General features: G+C 39.0%; 3 protein-coding genes across 3 annotated transcripts; 2 read left to right on the plus strand and 1 right to left on the minus strand.

Annotated features, from left to right (window-relative positions):
* Window positions 1–245: 245 nt before the first annotated feature.
* On the minus strand, window positions 246–2,542 carry LOC112714923 (COP9 signalosome complex subunit 8). The gene is made up of 5 exons (XM_025766619.3): window positions 2,315–2,542; window positions 2,155–2,234; window positions 1,622–1,803; window positions 989–1,096; window positions 246–617 (listed from the first exon to the last, which is right to left on the minus strand). The coding sequence occupies exons 1-5, from the start codon at window positions 2,396–2,398 to the stop codon at window positions 478–480; spliced, it is 594 nt and encodes a 197-aa protein (XP_025622404.1). The 5' UTR covers window positions 2,399–2,542; the 3' UTR covers window positions 246–477.
* A 1,727-nt stretch (window positions 2,543–4,269) lies between these two features.
* On the plus strand, window positions 4,270–6,150 carry LOC140175555 (uncharacterized). Its single transcript, XM_072204061.1, has 5 exons — window positions 4,270–4,353; window positions 4,675–4,881; window positions 5,032–5,230; window positions 5,372–5,562; window positions 5,653–6,150. The coding sequence occupies exons 1-5, from the start codon at window positions 4,270–4,272 to the stop codon at window positions 6,148–6,150; spliced, it is 1,179 nt and encodes a 392-aa protein (XP_072060162.1).
* A 6,227-nt stretch (window positions 6,151–12,377) lies between these two features.
* LOC112717233 (protein FAR1-RELATED SEQUENCE 5-like) lies at window positions 12,378–15,240 on the plus strand. The gene is made up of 8 exons (XM_025769325.1): window positions 12,378–12,490; window positions 12,577–13,253; window positions 13,350–13,608; window positions 13,695–14,064; window positions 14,175–14,282; window positions 14,513–14,596; window positions 14,885–15,025; window positions 15,181–15,240. The coding sequence occupies exons 1-8, from the start codon at window positions 12,378–12,380 to the stop codon at window positions 15,238–15,240; spliced, it is 1,812 nt and encodes a 603-aa protein (XP_025625110.1).
* Window positions 15,241–20,214: the final 4,974 nt, after the last annotated feature.

The raw sequence follows: 20,214 nt of genomic DNA on the forward strand, positions 1-20,214 counted from the left end.
GTCTCCAAATGCAGACTATATGTCAGCCAAATCAATAATGTCAATATAATTATGCTCCTTGTTAATTTTATCAAATAATGTCTCAGTTCTTTAACGTGAAGTATCAATATTCCGTCCAAATTGGAAAAAGGTTAGGAATCCAAACAATAATAGCAAATGAATAATATTAGCATCAACCTGCTATGAAAAACGGTCTAATTTTGCCTGGATTTAATTTATGGTCCATCGATTTCAATTCAAGAGCATGTCTAATATGAACCATTCTTATTCTTAAAAAAAAATTAAAAAAAAAGGCGGTTCTTGAAAAATTCCTATCGATGAATAATAGTGTACATGTTCAACCTTGTTCACCAAAATTATCGACAAGATCTTTACATTCGAGAAAAACACCTATGATCGGTTAAATCGAGAACTGCGTTGATAAAATAAGATATGCAGTAATTTTCTATCTTCTATTTCTTCACAAGATTAAAGGCTTCAATGCTCTAGATGGAAGACATATTCTGTCAGCCGCTGTAATTTACTAGGATCAAGTTTCTGCTCTGTCACAATAGGTTGCTTCTTCACAGTAAACATTTGCGATGCAGGGTCCACAGTCCAACCATGCTGTAATACATCTGCAATTTTATAACCAGAAAATGAAAGGGGGAAACTCAACAATAATAATAGAGTAGGGAAGAAGAGATAGCTGATAGAACATAGAAAAGCCAGCTAAACTCCATGTTTCATGGATAGCTCATCGATTATGATAAGCAAATTATCATGACCATCCTTAGCAGTAAAACTAATCAACATATGTAATAATTTTTTTGTCATGGACTTCAACAATATTGTTGATAGTTCTAATATCATATAGCCTACCTACAACTTGTGTTTGTTTAAGTAAAGCAGTAAACAGTTTGAGAAGGTCAACCAACCAAATTGATTCAGAAGCATTGGCACTAAACAGTAGACTTGTAATTTAACAAAACATAGACAAAATACTTACAGTTTGTAGCATCATCCTCATTCATTCCCAAAAATGAAGCAGTATCTTGAATGCTTATTGTTGAATAAGCAGAGAGAAGCAGCTGAAACATCTTCTTTGTGTAAAGTTCTGCAAATAATTATTGCTAGTTAATGTATACTTCTTGGTATTAACAAGATTAAACCAAAATCAATTTTGTTTCAATTGTACTAATGCTAACATTAGCCAATCAATTTCTCATGATATATTAAAGTAAGGCATATGTAAATAACTAAATATAACTTATGATGCTTCATCAACTAATAGTACTTGATAAAGATAGAATGACTAATGAATAACAAATCCTCCCTTTAATTGATTTTCCCACACAAAAAATGACCAAATTAATTGCTTGATGACGGTAATATAATACTCACATTCAGCAAGTCAACAAGTAATGTTATAACAAAAATGCAACTAGCATTCCATAGTGCAAGAGAATATGATTATGATAACATCTTCAATGACAGACACTATTTAGTATTTAAATACGTAGATTGTGAAGAAGAAATCCAAATCTGAATAGAATTAAGCCCTTACTGTAGTGAAAATACAAGAGTTTCAAGATAATTCAGATACTCTATTTCAAAGAAGGGAAAGATAGTAAAAGCTTGCCTGAGAAAGCAGCAACTAGTCCTTGGAGGTCCTGGCTCCATTCATAGCCACGGATTGCCTCGTGCACTTCCGCATAATCGCGTAACCAAAGGCGTTGACCAATTTTCCATACCGCGGTGACCTCAGGCTGGCTTTCTTTGACTGAAGAAGGTATCGATTTCCAAAGGAAGCGAGCACTATTGCTGTGACATTACAACGACAAATATCAGGACAACAAAGAAACACACCCGAGCCAAGCTCTCACCAAAATGGCAATTGAAAGAAATACACAATTCAAAAGCAATAATCCAGAAAAATAAAGGGTAAGTGTGTTTCAACCTTCCAAAAAAGTGATTACAGCTCAAATCTTCTATATAATCGAAAAACAAAAAAACCTAAAAAAGTAAAAACGGATAACAGATGCTCAGGCGAAACTACTATTTCCAACTTCTGAATCTGGAGAAACACATCCAAAGTTACACCGACATATAATATGATCGTTGCTCAAAACATATTCAAAATAGTAATAATAATGAGGAAGATGATGGAATTACATGTCATGAACATAAATGTGAGCGAGAAGATGAATGGAGTAGGGCCAGTCGTCGTGATAAGCAATGCCGTCGGAAGCAACCTGAACATTCAGCAACCAAAATCAAAACCCTAACAACGCAAATCAAACAAAGAGAAAGAGAAAGAGATGATCGGAAATACCTGAAGCATAAGATTGTCGCAGATATCGGCTACCTTGTCGTACGATTTGGATTCCAACAACTCTCTCACCCTCGACAAATCCATGCCTCTCTTTTTTCTCTCTGCAACTCACTCTCACTCCTCAGCTTTACAGCTCCCCTATCATCCCTGCTAACTGCTAACACCTCTTTTTTTTTTTTGGAGTTGCTAACGCCTCCTTGCTAAGCTATTGAGTATTGCTCCCAAATCAGGCCCAATACAAGGCCCAACATATATTGCTAATATCTTTATTGTTTCTCAATTTTTGTACGATATGGAATGGATCTAACAGATGATACATTAATATCATAATATGTCTCTTAATATGCTAGATTCGAATGTAAAAATTAATAATGCCAAGTGGTGATAATAATTGTCAATAAATTATAATTTAAATAATATAATATTCTCAAACTCAACTAAAAAGTGATGAGTTCAAGTTTTATTTGTTTTATTTTATTTTTTGGTACGTTGATTATAGGTTTATTTAAACGAAGGATTTAATTTGCACATACTATTTAATTTTCTTTTTTAAGTTGTCATCTAATATTATATTAACACAAATTAATATGCTTAACATTCAACACACACACATTTTCCCAATGTTATTTTCCGATGTCAAGTTAATTGGAAAAATCCAATGCTTATTGTACCAAAAAGATCTCTCTAGAAAGGATAAAAAAAACTTAATTTGAAACGAATGGAAAATTTCATGAAACGGAGAAGTGGACAACCAAGTCTAAATGCAATTATAAATACTATGTGATAGTAATAAGGTAAATTTTTAAATGAAGTAGAATAATAGGGCAAAAAAGCATAATAAGCCAACTGACTCCAAAAATTACGTAAATAAGACAAAGCAAAAATCGTTTCAGCAATAAGTCAGAACGTACTTTTATATAATTTGAACCAGGTTGGTTCGAACTCTATTTGTTAGTAAATCGAACTAGGTGAGTTCGAATTAGGTTTTTTTGGTTGGTAATAAATCGAACCAGCTTGGTTCGAATTAAGAATGAACGTAATTCGAACCAGGTTGGTTCGAATTACAGAGTGACACGGTTCTGGTGTAATTCGAACCAGCCTGGTTCGAATTACACAAATCATAGTTCGAACCAGACCAGTTCGAATTAGTTTGAGACTCAGCTGTATATATATGGTTCCAAACGTGAGTTAGTCTCATTAGAGGGAGTAAGATGGATAGTGAGGAGAGTTTTGTGGTTTTGGTGCACCACAGAGGATCTGTTAATAGAAAAACTCGTTCCGGAGTAAAGTTCACAGATAAGAATCCTCTATGTATTATCGTAACTTCTACGACGAGTTATGATGACCATGTTAGCGCTGTACTGATGAAGCTCGGTCTGGAAGGTGCGAAGCGGGTGAAGAAGTTTTTCTATCGCATTCCAGTCACTGTGCTACAGAATACCGTGAAGTATGATTGCTTCACGATTAATAATGATGTGGACTTGCAAGTAATGTTTCTTTGTCGGCGGCAGTTTCCGGAGGTGAGGACACCAGAGTTGTTGGCACGGCTGGTTGATGTGGTATCCAGCTCTGGCAGTTCGAACCGGAATACGAACACTATAGCGAATCCAGCAGGTTCTAGTTCCCGGGCTGCTGTTGCTTCCTCCTCCGTCCCTGTGTACGAACCAGTGGTCCAACCTGTCGCCTCCCCGTCTTTTGCTGTTGACCTCAATGGCACCGAAGGCGATGAGGTAGTGGAAAGGGAAAATTTGCCGAACGCTTTAGTGGGAGTTTCACCTGTTGGCGTTGGAGAAGGTTTTTTGGGTGATGAAGAGGAGGATGACGTCGAGCCGGATATGATTGACGATGACAGCGCTGACGATATTGAAGCGAATGGGCCTGCATTGGCGGTAGGTGGTTCTAGCTCTGGCACACATTAGTATCCACCACATTTTTCCTCGTTGGACTTGGACGCCATGAGACAGGAGGGGGTTTTAGGGCGCGCTGTTGGATTCGGAGCTAGAGATGCAGAAGGGACTGGTGGTCTGACAGAGTTCCAGGTTGGTCAGCAATTCCAGGATAAAAATGAGGCCCTTTTAAGTGTGAAGACTTACAGCATCCGGCGAGGGGTACAGTACAAGGTGGTGGAGTCCGATCACCGCCGGTATGTGGGGAAGTGTTCAGAGTTTGGGAATGGGTGCACATGGTTGATTCGATTGAGTCTCCGGAAGCGCAAGGGCATTTGGGAGGTCAAACGGTACAATGGACCTCACACTTGCCTGGCCACATCCATCTCGAGTGACCACAGGAGTTTGGATTATCATGTCATTTCGGCGTTCATTATGCCAATGGTTAGGGCTGATGCATCCGTGAGCATAAAGGTGCTCCTGAACGCCACGGCAGCGCACTTTGGTTTTAGGCCGACTTACCGGAGGGTTTGGATGGCGAAGCAGAAATCTATTGCCCTCATATACGGTGACTGGGATGAGTCCTACAACGACCTGCCTAGGTGGGTGTTGGGTGTCCAGCTGACGATGCCTGGGAGTGTTGCGGTCCTGAAGACGAGCCCGGTTCGAGTTGGAGGACAGGTGGACGAATCTCAAGCGTACTTCCACAGACTTTTCTGGACTTTCCCGCCCTGCATCGAGGCATTCTGTCATTGCAAGCCGCTAATCAGCATTGACGGCACACATTTGTATGGGAAGTATGGGGGAACGTTGCTCATCGCGATTGCACAGGATGGGAACTCCAACATTCTACCTGTCGCATTCGCACTAGTAGAGGGTGAGAATGCAGAGTCCTGGAGTTTCTTTCTCTCGCACCTTCGACAGCACGTGACCCCGCAGCCCGGTCTGCTGGTTATATCGGACAGGCACAACGGCATCAAGGCTGCGCTTGAGGCCCCTGACGGCGGTTGGTTACCGCCATCTGCGTACCGTGCATTCTGCATACGACACGTAGCGGCAAATTTTGCCCTTACCTTCAAGGGCAAAGACGCTAGGAGGCTCCTAGTGAACGCGGCGTATGCGAAGACCGAGGTTGAATTTGATTACTGGTTTGATATTCTGCGATCTGAAGATCCGGCGATGTGTGAGTGGGCGAATCGGATTGATTACTCGTTGTGGACTCTGCATCGTGATGAGGGGCGGAGATTCGGTCACATGACGACGAACATCTCCGAGTGTGTGAACTCTATCCTCAAGGGGGTCAGAAATCTCCCTGTAGCATCCCTGGTGAAAGCAACATATTGTAGGCTTGCGGAACTCTTTGTTCGCAAGGGGAGAGAGGCTGAGGCCCAGATGGGAACATGACAACAATTCAGTCAGCATTTGGTGAAGTGTATTGAGGCCAACTTGAAGACGGCCAGGTGCTTCACGGTTACGCTGTATGACCGGGATAACTCCGAGTTCACTGTAGCAGAGACCACTCCGACTGGTTCTTTCTCCTTGGGTACTTACAGAGTATCACTTGCCTCTCGGACATATGACTGCGGGTACTTCCAGGCTCTTCATTTCCCGTGTCAGCACGCACTTGCATGCTGTGCCTACTCACGGGTCACCTGGACCTCTTACGTTCACAGCGTCTATCAGATTAGCTCGGTGTTCAGTGTGTATCGGATGGGATTCACACCTCCGATCCCGGAGGGCTTCTGGCCACCTTATGACGGGCCCACGGTGATCCCAGACCCTGACAAGAGGCGTGCGAGAGAGGGTCATCCTAGATCCACTAGGATACGGACGAATATAGACGAGGCAGATCCGAATCGGCCAAAGAGGTGCGGCCTATGTCGCCAACCCGGACACACACGACGTAGTTGCCCACAGGTTGGAGGATCATCTCAGACAGGCCGCCATTAGTGCGCATGTTGTTGATGTTAGTATTATTTACATTTAAGTTTTCCTGTTAGATGCAATGTTTGAGCATGTATGTAACTAGTTGATCTTTACACATTGTACTTTGATTGTTGCGAGTAGTAATCAATATGTCTTCTTTCATTAAGAGTACTGCTACATGTCCCGTAGATGCAAAAGTTAATAAGAAATAATAAACACTAAACTGTTTCATGATTCATAGATTCTAAATAGTCAATGTCCCACAAGAAAAGTACATAACAAAAAACATAGGTGTATAGACTATAACATAACAAGAGAAGTACATAACAAAAAACATAGGTGTACAGACTATAACATAACAAGAAAAGTACATATCACTATCATACATGATTGAAGTTTAGAGAACAAAATACATGAAATGTGAATCATCTAAAAAGATGTGAGCCAGTCCCACAGCGACGGGCTACCCGTGCCCTCTGACCTCGGCGGATAAACGGCTCCTCATCCTCGATGTCATCCGCATCCTTCTGTGGGGTAGGCTGTGCTGGTGGCGCAACATGCAGGGGTGCCGCCGAAATCCCTGCGACAGACTCTGATGCAGCGGTGAAGGCGAATGGAAGAGTACCTCCGAGACAGAACTGGTGACCAGCGGATGAGGATGGAGGCTCATTCAGATCAACATCTAACGGGGCCTGTGTGCCTGAGGTCTGACTACCACTGCGTGGAGTCACGTCCCCCTGCATGATGGCGGTGATCTCCTCTAGGAAGCGTGGACTCCCAAACTCCCCAATAAGCGTGTCTGACCCAATGAAGTCTGACCACTGTGATCCCGAGATGCGCCAAGGTGTCCCCCCTGCTCAGGCTGGTCATCGGCTGGCACACCAACGAAGTAATCTCCAAGAGGGCCTGATCCAAGTACAGCGTCACCTGTGTCAGCCCCGTCACCCATCCCTGTACCATACCACTCACCTGCATGACCCTGATCGTGTGTGCTAGTACCAGCAGCTACAGCAGCCCCTGAGCCACCCCCACCAACGTGCCCATGCTGATCGTCGGCGTCGTCCCCATGGTCAGCACGCCCCCTCGCCCTACTTCCCTGTCCTCGTCGTCTGCCTCCAGCGGGACCGGCGTCGTAATGATCGTGCACAGTATGATCAGGCCATCTCCACTCACGCTGGCTCCGCCGTGTCCCCACACCCATCCTCCTCTCAACCCTACGCCTGTCCGGCACGTCCTCAGGACGATCCATGTCAGGAACTCGCCCCGGACCCCGCTATGAGGCCTCAACTGGATTTGGAACTGCTCTAGGATCCCCCAACTGCGTCTCCGGAGACAAGAACCTCTTCCCATGCTGACTCCACCAATCAAGGAACGCATGCGACGGTCTGGGGTCAGCAACAACGTCGAACCTCAGCACACAGTCCTGATTGAGAGTCCCAAAGGAGATGCCACTTCTGCAAAGTAGATGAGAACCATCGATCGCCGCCTCTACCGTCCTTGGACATCAAAAAGTCAATGTTCAGGGCGGGATGCGGAGGGGGCTGTACCCCACCAAACTGCGGCAGAACACGATTTATCTGATGCCACTCTATCACAGCAAAGTAGATAAGCGCGGTGACAGAGCGCCACAACGCCATATGCCGTGGCTCCAAAACCTCTGGATGCACAACCTGAAGTACGTCGAGACTACTGTACGACATCCAAATAAACTGCAAAAGGAACTCACCCTTGTCAGGGCAACTGTAGCACACAACTAGAAACGCTTGATTCTAAAAGGACACTTGTTAACTAGCATACTCACCTCCCTGTCCTGTAACCAGTCTATCCTGAGCCTCCACATCTGCACTCTAGGACCCTTCTCGCTCCCGGAAGGGTTGTAACCTGACCATCTGCACCATACACATGTGTTACATCTACTGAAATATGTGTTCAAATTATGCAACAGAATATTAATGAATACGCAGTTATGTATGTCAAATTAAAATAGAGAAGGCCTAGTATAGTACCTCGAGGCCAACGGCCAGCTCAACTCCTCATAACCTGCAGGCCTAATCCGAGGAAAGCGCCAAAAGATCCAAGACTGAAGTAGCTGAAGCGGGCCCGCTAACTTGACGACATGTCTGTTCGTCACTCGGCACATGCACCGGTACAACCAAGCCAGTGCGGCAGAACCCCAGCTGTAGGTACCCAGCTCCTCCAGCCTCGCTACGTACGGAAGCCATCTGATGTGAATCCGGTTCCCTGACTTGTCCGCAAACAGCTGCGTGCCCAACAACATCATGATGTACGCACGGGCATATCGGCGTACAGTCTCATCATCTGCATCCTCAGGGCACTCACCGAAAGTCTCCTGAAACCAGCTGCAGTTTACTGCGTACTTCTGAACCTGACTGGGAGGAGGTATAACTCCGAGCAACTCCTGGAACCAGACCCAGGCTGGATGGCCACCCTCGATGTATATATGGAACTCTGACAAGCACCCGCTCACGTAACGGCCGTCTACTGGCAAACCCAGCTGGTATGCCACGTCCTGGAGTGTGATCGTGCACTCTCCGAACGGCATATGGAACGTGTGCGTCTCGGGACGCCATCGCTCTACGAATGCACTGACAAGGGCCTCGTCTAGCCGGAACCATCGGTCGTTCAGCCTTGCAAGATGGTATAGATCTGCCACCTGCAAGTACAGAACGTATCTGTCATCAAGTCGTATGCCCTGCTGCCGCCGCATGCTCCTAATGCATCGCTGGGGCTGCGCACAAAATGAACCGCATAGTTAGAACCAGCTTAAAAACCAACCACAACCATAAGCAGCACGATAAATCATCAACATACCATTCTGCTAAATAAAACGGCATAACATTACATGAAAAATAACCAACTGCAAAACAAATCCATAGACCGCACAACTAAACCACTAAAATAAACCAGCCTAACGAGATCCACTAACAAGAAACAGCTTAACTAAACCGGTTTACGTAAAAGAGCTACGGTAAAACAACTACCATCAAAAAAGTCAAACAAATCACCAACATAAAACCACTAACGAAAACCACCTACCCTAAACCACTAACATAAACCACTTGCATTGCCCACTCGCAAAAACCGCTAACATATACCACCAACATAAACCACCAACAGAAACCACTAACTTAAACCACTAGCATAAACCACTAACTTAAACCGCTAACTTAAACCACTAACATAAACCACCTACATAAACCACTAACATAAACCACTAACATAAACCACCAACAGAAACCACTAACTTAAACCACTAGCATAAACCACTAACTTAAACCGCTAACTTAAACCACTTACATAAACCACCTACATAAACCACTAACATAAACCACTAACATAAACCACCATCTAACTCACATGCAAAACCACTAAGGCACAAATACCGCTAGAATCAAAAATATTTCCGTACTAACCTCCTCGTTGATGACCCCGGCTATATGAGCGACTCCGTCCAAGCGATATAACCGTGCCGGATCGTCCCCCATGAGCAGAGTATTCCGTTCAGGTCTTCCTCGGAGAGAATCTGGGTCGTTTTCTCTGAGATTTTGTGGGGTAGGGGGAGGAATAATAGTTCGAATGAGGGTGATTCGAACTCCTTATATAGCCGAATCACCCATAATTCGAACCACCTTGGTTCGATTTATGAAAGAGCGCTCCAAGGGTAATTCGAACCAGCTTGGTTTGAATTACATGTGTTGCAAAATTGGCCATAGTTCGAACTGGCCTAGTTCGAATTACATGGGATTGGAGTTCGAACCACCTTGGTTCGAATTACATTGAAATCTCCACTTCCCTAATTCGAACCACTCTGGTTCGATTTATTCAACTTTCTAGTTCGAACCACCCTGGTTCGAATTACATAAAAATGGCGTCTGGCTTATTACTGAAACGATTTTCAGTTTGGCGTATTTACGTTACACCATTCTTATTGTGGCTTATTAAGGTTTTTTGCCCAGAATAATATTATTTTATGAAAAAATAGTATAATTAAATCAATAGTAAAGTAATATTTTAATTGATATTTAAATAAATTGAACTAATAAAAAAATGAAGAGACTTACATAAAGATTACGAAAATAACTTTTTTTAAAGTTGTTGACATGTCACTTTATGATCGGTATTTATTAAAATCGGTTAATAAAATTTATTTTTAAATCAGATGCTTTAAATTCGGTTTGACCTAGATGGTTTAAATAAATTGGTCCGGATCTTTTTTTCCTTTTTCTTAAATCAACAATACTAGGAAACCAACTCTATATAAGCCAAGAATCAGCCAACTGGTAAACCAGAGGTACCGGTGACTTTAACCGGATGTTACTACTGATAGGTACACGGATGTTTTTTTTCTTGTAAATTGGATGGTCTTGGATATGATTTCTATATTTCATGTATTACGCATTAATAAAACATAATTAATTATATGGAACCAACTAATGAATGATCAAAGCATCTGTTCCGTGATTCTCTCCTATCACTAGCGTATCTTCCTTCATGTTTTGAACGTGGTCAACAATAATTTAAAAAATAAATTAAATTATAAATTAATAAAACTAATTATAATTAATTATGTTGTTCCATTCTTGGCTGATTATTAGTTGGTTCCATATACTTTTCCTTCTTAAATCCACCAAACTATATCGTTTCATAGTCCCTTCTTCTCCCGAAACATCACTTTCACATAAGCTCTTTCATCTCTCATACTAATTTCACAAAAGCTCTCTCATCTCTCATATCTCATTGACGCGAACCCAAGTTTTCTCTTTCTATCGGCATTGGTCACTCTCACTGTCTCCAACAAGCTCGTCGTCAGTCTCCTGCCGTCTTCGATCGCACGTGCCTTCCTTGCCTCGTCGTCACTGGCAGCAAAAGCAGCAGCTCCCGAACCTGGACGTTGTCGCCGCTCCGTGCAGGCTCGCGCCATCGTTGCGCCTATCAACGCCGAGACAGAAGCAGCAGGTCCCCGACTTCCTCCTCGCTTTCAGCAACTCCTTGGCTTCCTTCGCACAACCTGGTTCCAATTTGGTGTGTTCAACAAAATTTCCTGTTCGTCTCTTTTGTGTTTGGTTGCTGTGTTTGATTTTTTTGTCAAAAATAATCACATTGAGTGAAGATCACCAATATGGGCACATGGGTATTCATAAAAAGATGAACTGTATGAATGATTGAAGCCAAAATTAGAATTTTTTACTATTTTATTAATAATTGTATAATTGGGATCAAACAGAATTAAATGGGTTATGCAAAAAACTAATAACTAAAATTAAAATAGATTTTGAAATAAGAAGTAGTGATGAAAGAAAAACAGTAATATAAAAAAATATAATTGCAGAGGTACAAATTACAGAGAGAATATATAGCTATATATATGATAAGGTCTTAATATTCTGGTATGTCATTCTTTCTGTGTTGAATTCTTTGTCTTTTATATATATATATATATATATATATATATATATGTATGTATGTATGTATGTATGAGTATAACGGTTCTTTAATGTCTACTAGACTATATCAAGGGATTAAAACAACTTTTCTACATGTATTATATCTCAAAGTTTAAGATGCACGCACATCCAATCATGAAAGTGAACATTTGCAATGGCCATTTTTAATGGTTAGACTTGAGATCTTATCAAAATATATATATTTATTTTATGATGATTTAGGTAGTTATAAAGTGTTATTAAAATTAAATTGTATATTTATTTTTATTAATAATTGTATAATTGTATAATTCTACTGATGAAAGGAAAACAATAATACCCTCTATATATTGAGCCACAAGTTAATGCTTGCCAAAATGTTATCATTCTAATGCCTACTCTTGAATCTTGATAGCTTGATCTATTGCTGAAAATTTATTGAGATGAATTTGGTATTGTTCTACTCAAATAATCTTGATAGTTAAATCTTTTTGTTACCAAAAGTCATTACTGAATAGAATTTATTAGTGATTGAACCTTGAATTTGTTACTTCTAAGTCCCTTGGGTTACAATTCCTCTTTATATGCTGCGTTTTCTCTTTATAACTTGGTCTTAATTTATCAATTCTTGATTTAAAATTTGAGTTGCATACAGAGCTCTTGTTAACTTCCATTTTAGTTTATTTTTTTAGTTTAGGTTAAGATGTCTTATGAAGCTCTCTACTACCTTTACCTGTTCTTGTTTAAGGGGTAAAATTTTCACTTTCTTACATATATAAAATTAGAAAGAAAACGAGTCTGGGTGCAATGGATGTTAATTCGGAACCACTCAATTCACAAGACAACGTTGAAGATTGCTTGATGACTGGTGTGGAAGAGAATGTAAATTGCACTTGTGATTGCGGTGGCAGCAGTAGCAAGTGTGTTGTTGTACGGTCGATGATATTATAAACCAGACATTTGAAACATTGGATGCAGCTTATAACTCTTATGTGCGTTATGCAAGGTGTGTCGGGTTCGAAGTTCGCAAGGGTGATACAGCGCGTGGAAAAGATGGAACACAACGCAGAAGGCAATTTTTTTGCAATAAGGAAGGAAAGATAGCCGATAAATACATCTCTAATTCGAATAGGAAGAAGGAGCATAAAGTGCTGACTCGTATGGGTTGTGAAGCCATGCTTGCGGTGTACTTTGACACCAAAATTTCAGCTTGGAGAGTTAAAAAATTAGTTGAGAAGCACAACCACAATCTTGTCCCTCGATGCTTTGTACACCTAATTCTAAACCACCGTGGGATGAATGAGGCTCAAAAAACTCAGGCGAACACCATGCACAATAATGGTCTACCAACCTCTAAAATAATGGGACTAATGGTAGGCCAAGCCAGGGGTTATGCTAATGTCGGGTTCACAAAGAATGATCTGGATAACCACATTGAAAGAACTCATCGTGCAAAACTCATTGGTGGGGATTCTAAAGCAACAATTAGCTATCTACTTGGAAAAGCCGATGTTGACCCCATGGCCATGGCAAGGTACAGTGCTACTGATAAAAGTCGGCTGGCGAATCTATTTTGGGCAGATGGCATTTGTAGGACGGATTATCAGTGCTTTGGAGATGTGCTTGCATTTGATACAACCTATCAAAAAAATAAGCACAGAAGACCGTTGGTAATCTTCTCGGGTTGTAACCATCACCGTCAAACATGCATATTTGACTTTGCCTTGATAGAGAACGAATAAACGGTAACATATACGTTGTTGTTGCAAAACTTTCTAGATGTCATTCTGAACAAGTCTCCTAGTGTTGTAGTCACAGATGGTGATGAGGCAATGAAGGCAGAAGTTCAAGAAATTTTCCTAAATGCAACTCACCAATTATGTGGTTGGCACATTCAGAATAATGTAACGGCAAACATAAAAAGCAAAAGTTTTTTCGACGACTTCAGAAGATGTTTGTATGCTCCATGGCATCCGGATGAATTTGAAGAATATTGGGAGAATATGATAAAAAATATGGGTTTGAGGAAAATGAATGGGTACTAAATGAATATCAAAAGAGAAAAACCTGGGCAAGCGCCTACTTGCAAGATAAATTCTGTGCTGGATTTAGAACAACATCAAGGTGTGAAGGGATAAACAATTTCATCAAGAGGTTTATTGGCATTCGCCAAAGTCTTTTAGAGCTAGTCCAAAATCTTGAACATGCTCTTAGGGATTATAAACACAACGGATTAGGTTCTCAATTTAAGATGGTGTACGGAGAGCCTGTGTTAACAACTCACTTAGCTGCATTGGAGCTTTGTGCTACAAATTTTTACACACGGGAGATGTTTGGCAAAGTAAAAACAGAGATTGAAGAAGTGGTTGCATTAGATGTTATAAATGAGGAAAACATATCAACTACTATTGTGTTAAAAGTTAAAGAGTGTGACAGAGGGCAACATATATACACCGTACTTTATGAGCGCAATACCAAGATATGGAGTGTGAATGTACTAGGTGGAGTAGTGAAGGCATTCCCTGTAGCCACATGTTTTGTGCCATAAAAAGGGTAGGTTTACAGAAGTTGTCAGAAAGTCTTTTTTTGAGAATATGGTCAAAGGATGTCAAAAAGTATCTGGATGAACGTTCAGCTGGAAGCACTGTGCAAGACAGAGAAAGAGAGTTTTTAATGCACTATGGCGCATTGTCAGTGGCAGCTACGTGGATGGTATTCTTAGGAGCTCAAGATGGTTCTTCTTTCCATGACACTATGAATGAAGTCTCTCGTTTGACCAAAATACTAGAGCAAAAGTCGTGCTTGAAAAGAGGAACAAGATTCTCCCATAGCGAACTTTGTTGGTGACCCTTCAGTTGTCAAGACAAAAGGTGTACCAAAGGAAAAAAAGAGAGAGGAAAATGGAGGTGCACTAAATGCAATAATGCCGGTCATATGTAAAGAAAAATTGTCCTGTGAGGAATGAGGGTAACAATTTGGATGATAAGACTGGTGGTGGCACACAGGCTAGCTTTGGTGCAGAAAAGGTCAGTCAAATTTAAAATGGCATTATGCTTTACTTGAATTAAAATAACCTGTTAAATTCTATGTTGTAGTTATACTTGATAGCAAGTTTGACTTTATGCCTTCTTTTGTCATAGGAGCTTCCCAAAGACCCTACGGCTTCTCAAGGGACGCAAGCTAGCTTCGGTACAGAAGAGGACAGTAAGATACAATATTACATTAGTGGTTACATGAATTAAAATAAACTAATAAATTCTATGTTGTAGTTATAATTGATAGTAATTTTGACTGCATGTATCATTCCTTCATAGGAGCTTCTCAAAGACCCTATGGCTTCTCAAGGAACATCAGTAGTGCCAAATATAGAAGTAAATGCATCTGTGCAGCTAGGGTTTAGACTAGGTGACTCAGAATTGATTAATGGCCATGGGGTTCTATCCCACCATATGGAAGTAATCAGTGGCTATTACATGTATGAATAATAAGAGATGAATGATTGAATTGTTATATCTTAGTGATTAGTAAATTTTAAACTATTTGATATCACATTATGAGTCGCTGAATTCCTTTCTTTTTCTCTCAAATTTGTTTGTGCTGTGGAGAACAGGTTGTACAACAAGGACAATATCCGAAGTTCAATGGGATGCAGTCGCATGGACTTGTATAATGTGATGAGAGTATAGTTTAAGTTGTTATTTAAATTTTTGGATTTCACATCTTAGTGCATTGAGGTTGGTACAAAATTTTTATAATTAAATTTTTAGATATTTTCGGATTGATACTTCACAGTGAATTTAAATAGTTAACCTGACTAAGTTAGAATATGCTCTATTTTTGGTTGCTCATTGATGATTGGATTTTTGATGGTTTAGAATTTCACAAATGAATTCTCGTTGTAAGTATAGTTCCTAAACCAAACAATAATCTTTTCATACAAAAAGTTGTTTGTCACTAAAACAAACCCCTAAATTTATAAACCGAAGTATTGAACCCTCGGGTCGTTCTCCCTAGGAATTACAATAGAGTGTCTTGTTATTGGTTGTGAGTTATTTTGAGGTTTTGATATGAAGCATGAAAGATAAATGGCAAGAAAGTAAACTAAGGCCTAAAAAGGTCTTGGCAAGGGTGGGTGGTCAAGGATCTCTATCCTAATCACTAACCACAATATGAGAATTGGCAAAGATTAATCTCATTAAATCATCCTCTAACTAGTAGTAAAGGAAAGTCAAATGAGCTATATCAATCCTAGTCCATAAGTCCTAACTCTCCACTAATTCAATTAGTGAGAACTAGAGTAAATGGCTCCCAATCATCAATTACTTGGACATTAGTAACTCAAGAGTTCCTAAGTTACCTTTCCAGGCTAAGAGTATAAAATTCTACTCTAAAATCCAACCAAGCATTTCATCAAACACTTGGAGGGTACAAAAGAAAACCATAGTAAATTGATAACAAGAGTAGAATCTAACAATAATTATTGAAAAGAATTAATAATAACAATCAAAAGAAACACATCTATTATGAATTACCTTGAATTGAATTGGAAGAAAGTAGAAGAAACAAGAGTAGATCTACAACAAAAACACAAGAACAACATAAAGGAAATTACAACAAAAGAATAGAAGAAGATGAATGTAGCAACAAAAAGTTGAGAGATAAAAGTAGAAGAAGGTGAATTGAAATCTGGATCTAAGAACTAAGCCTAATCCTAATCCTAATTCTAGAGAGAAGTGAGAGCTTCTCTCTCTAGAAACTAATTCTAACTCCTAAACTAAACTAATGGTAACTAACTTATTCAATATTTCTGTTTCCCCTTCAGTCCTTGGGTTAAATAGCATTAGAAATGAGTTGGATTGGGCCCACAAGGCTTTAGAATTCGCTGGCCACATTTTGCTTTAAGTGAACCAGGTGGCAGCAACGGCGCGTGCGCGTACTATGCGCGTGCACGCCACCATACGTGTAGCAACTATGCCAAATCTTATATCGTTTTGAAGCCCCAGATGTTAGCTTTCTAACTCAACCAAAACCGCATCATTTGGACCTCTGTAGCTCAAGTTATGGTCGTTTAAGTGCGAAGAGGTCGGCTTGACAGCTTTCCGGTTCTTCCATTTCTTCATGAGTTCTCCAACTTTTCATGCTTTCTTTCTTCATTTCCTTGATCCAATCTTTGCCTCCTAAACATTAAATCACTTAAAAAACATATCAAGGCATCTAATGGAATCAAGGAGAATTAGATTTAGCTATTTTAAGTCCTAAAAAGCATGTTTTCACTCTTAAGCACAATTAAAGGAGAAGTTATAAAATCATGCTATTTCAATGGATAAATGTGGCTAAAAGGTTATAAAATCCCCTAAAATCAATACAAGATAAACCCTACAAATAGGGTTTATCACTCATATACTTAGCTCTTTTGGTTTTTGTGTAAAAACTTTTAATTGCAAAAGGAAAACATAATAATCCATATCAGATTATTGTTGATTCTTATTCATGCTAAGATTCAAAAAGGTCTTTTGTGATGATATGAGAAAAGAGGAAAGTGCCACTACCTCTTTATGCTTTCTTCTGTATGTCATATAATGTATGTATTTTGTATCGGTTTTAATTTCGTATTGGGATCATTGAGTTTGGGAACTAGAATGTTAGATACTTAGAATGTAGCTGAAAATAATATCATGAATCTGGAGGAAGAGGGAATAAGAGGAAACCCAACAAACTCCAGTACAGCAGTGGGAATAAAAGTAAGCCCAACAATCTTCGCCTGCTCCAGTTTCTTTGAATTCAATTCAAAAAGATGAAATACATGCTCAGATTGGTTGCATTACTGGCTATTTTCAACTCTTTGACCGCCACCGTTTTCTCACTGCTAACACTCACCAAACACCTTCTTCAACTTCAGGTATTCTTCTTCAATATCCATTTTAATTTTCTTCTTTTAATGTTCATAGAAAAATTTGATTAATATGAACATTATTCACATCTGAGAAGGACAACTGCATTATTTATATTTTTTTGTTTCATCTTCAAGAATTTTGCTTCATGGAATCTTAGTCAAACATGTTTGAAGAAGAAAATTTTGATGAACATGAACATGAACATGTGAGAAGGATTAGTCTTCATACATACTTAAATTGTTCCACATATATATCACGTGTATTGAGATGAAGAGACTTTTTTGGTTTGCTGTCCTTAGAAACTGAAATTTTTTCACCTTAGGCCTTCATATAGTATACATTTTTATATTAATTTATCAGTAACTTGTCAGATTACATAGATAGTTCTGCTTTTTTTTTTCTTCTTTAGTTTTTGTTTGTTTTCGTGTGGAGTGATTCTGGTGGTTAAAGTTCTATGACTCCACTTAGTTACTAGATAAAAGTAAAGCATTTAATTTACTGAACTATTTTATTAACTTATCTTCCATTTTGGTTCCTTCCATTTCGGCTCAATGCAGAATTGCTGACTCGTTCACAAACACATCACCATATTTGTGATTTGCTCTAGAATCAAGTCCTTAGAGGCAAACTGATGCAAACCAAAGTTCTCAACTGCAACTTTCCAAGGGAAGTGAATCTGATGTGAAAGCCTCAAAGTCCTGCATCTCTGTATATGAAAAAATTGATAAAAGGTTGGCAGAACTCGAGTTCAAAAAGTCTGGCAAGGATCTCAGAGCCCTTAAACAAATTCTTGATGCAATATAGAAATATAAAGATACATCTGGCAGTATTAGTGATTAGGCTTCAAAGTCTCCATCTTACAATAGAAAAATTTGCAGTCTCAATCAAGGATCAAAGTTACAGAGCCCAAGAACTCGACAAAAAGACTCAGAGTCCGTCACAAGTGAGACATCAAACACAAGCCAAAGTAGTGAATTGCCAATATTCATCATGAAAACGAAAAAAAGTTACTAGAAAATCCAGCAATCCTTCTTCTAAAGGAATGCCAGTTTGTGGTAATGGAAGATTGGCTGAGAAGCAAACAGGCAAAGATATCAGTTGAACCATCAGAAGTTCAATGGGATGCAGTAGTGCATTGAGGTTGATATATGATGGGGACTGCTAGGAAATGAAGACGATCTTTATCATCCCAGGAAATGAAGGAGCATATTCTATGTAAATGCAGCATGTTAGGCTCCATGAGAATTTTTTATTTCTTGAATCATTATTTGAGCATTTTAGGCAATTTAATACCTTTTGATATAGGTGTAGTAATAGATTGTTAAATGTCTAATTGTTTCTTAGAAGTAAACATTTCATAACTTTGTGAATATATGCCATAGTTTGCAGATGGGGTTAGTTTCTTAGAAGTAAACATCATCTCGAAGCAGGTCTAAATCAAGATCACTGTCTGGAGAAAAGGGGTTAGTTTCTTATGGAGATGCAATTCCTAATTCTGGGGAAACGTAGGTATGGTGCTATTAGTAAATCTCAAGCCTTGACAGGAACTAAAATTGCTATACATCTTATAAAAATATCGAGTTGTTGGGCATTGTGGCCATAATTTTTGTCTGCTTATTCATCCGCTTGTCCTTAGTTGAATTAGGATGTTAAACTTGTAGAGCCTATTTTAAGTGTTACCATTTAACTTTAAACCAAGTCACCAAGTCTCCTGAAGCCGTTTAGTTCAAGTAGGTTGTTGAGGCCAAAACTTTTAAGAGATGCCTCTTAAACTGGTTGCAATTGTATATTATCTTAAGCTGGCATTGTTGTGCTCATTATTTTCTTGAGAATAATTTGTGAATATGATAACATCTCTCTCTTTGTTTTTGACGTATCTCATTTTGGTTGTGAAATATTTTTGTCAATGGTGTTCTACCTCACTCTTCCATTTTCAATACTTTTACTCAAAAAACTAGAGTAAACAAATAATCATCATCAACAATACAATTCGGTTTCTCATTTATAATTCAGATGGAATAATGAGCACACATTAGCTCAGGTGAAGACTATATACCCATTTTTCATAGAAAAAAAATCTTGCAAAATAAATAAAGATGATGCTGAAAATAAGAAGTTGAAAGGAGGAAGAATAAAAAAGGGATTAAGAAGTTGAAAGAGACGGTGGTGTTGGTTTCAACGTGACCCTTAACTATATTTAATTTTATCCAACTCTATTTAACTCCACAAGAATACCTTTTTATTTTCTACTTCATGAATTACTAATTTGAAGCTATAGTTAATCCTAAATTCTGAAGAGATATCTGTGGACTATCTTTAGCACATGTTAAAACATTTCTGTAATATTTTTCAGCTTTATGTTTAGTCATATATGTAGCAATCTCTTGCCTTTGACCTGTACAATTATGCAGCAAAAATAGCACTACCCAAATATACCAAAGCATGTTTTCCAGTAATAAAAATTCTTCATTCCCTTCCTGGTGCATACCTCATTTATGCATTTAATTTGTCATGAAAGATTAAAGAAATTCTCATCCATTTAATAATATATATCTAAATTATAGAGTAAACTAATGAACTTAAAATTTAGGTTAGGTTCAATAATAATAAAATAATTGCTGCAAAGATAATGTATAAATTATTATAAATAAAAAAGAACAATATATATCTAAATAGTCCAAAAGAAATAATATATAAATTATTATAGACTAAAATATAAAGATAAAGTGTACTTCAAACAAAATTAAAAT

Source organism: Arachis hypogaea, chromosome 10 (assembly GCF_003086295.3).
Source record: "Arachis hypogaea cultivar Tifrunner chromosome 10, arahy.Tifrunner.gnm2.J5K5, whole genome shotgun sequence".
Lineage (NCBI taxonomy): Eukaryota > Viridiplantae > Streptophyta > Magnoliopsida > Fabales > Fabaceae > Arachis > Arachis hypogaea.

Excerpts from the sequence above, each read along its gene's own strand:
- LOC112714923 (XM_025766619.3), bottom strand. The coding sequence starts at position 2,398 with ATGGATTTGTCGAGGGTGAGAGAGTTGTTGGAATCCAAATCGTACGAC. Across the intron at positions 2,235-2,314 it reads GCGACAATCTTATGCTTCAG|GTTGCTTCCGACGGCATTGC; the intron begins GTATTTCCGATC and ends CTGAATGTTCAG. Across the intron at positions 1,804-2,154 it reads CACATTTATGTTCATGACAT|CAATAGTGCTCGCTTCCTTT; the intron begins GTAATTCCATCA and ends GTAATGTCACAG.
- LOC140175555 (XM_072204061.1), top strand. The coding sequence starts at position 4,270 with ATGAGACAGGAGGGGGTTTTAGGGCGCGCTGTTGGATTCGGAGCTAGA. Across the intron at positions 5,231-5,371 it reads GTTACCGCCATCTGCGTACC|ATCCGGCGATGTGTGAGTGG; the intron begins GTGCATTCTGCA and ends TGCGATCTGAAG. Across the intron at positions 5,563-5,652 it reads GTAGGCTTGCGGAACTCTTT|ACGGCCAGGTGCTTCACGGT; the intron begins GTTCGCAAGGGG and ends GCCAACTTGAAG.
- LOC112717233 (XM_025769325.1), top strand. The coding sequence starts at position 12,378 with ATGGATGTTAATTCGGAACCACTCAATTCACAAGACAACGTTGAAGAT. Across the intron at positions 14,597-14,884 it reads CTAGCTTTGGTGCAGAAAAG|GAGCTTCTCAAAGACCCTAT; the intron begins GTCAGTCAAATT and ends ATTCCTTCATAG. Across the intron at positions 15,026-15,180 it reads TTCTATCCCACCATATGGAA|GTTGTACAACAAGGACAATA; the intron begins GTAATCAGTGGC and ends TGTGGAGAACAG.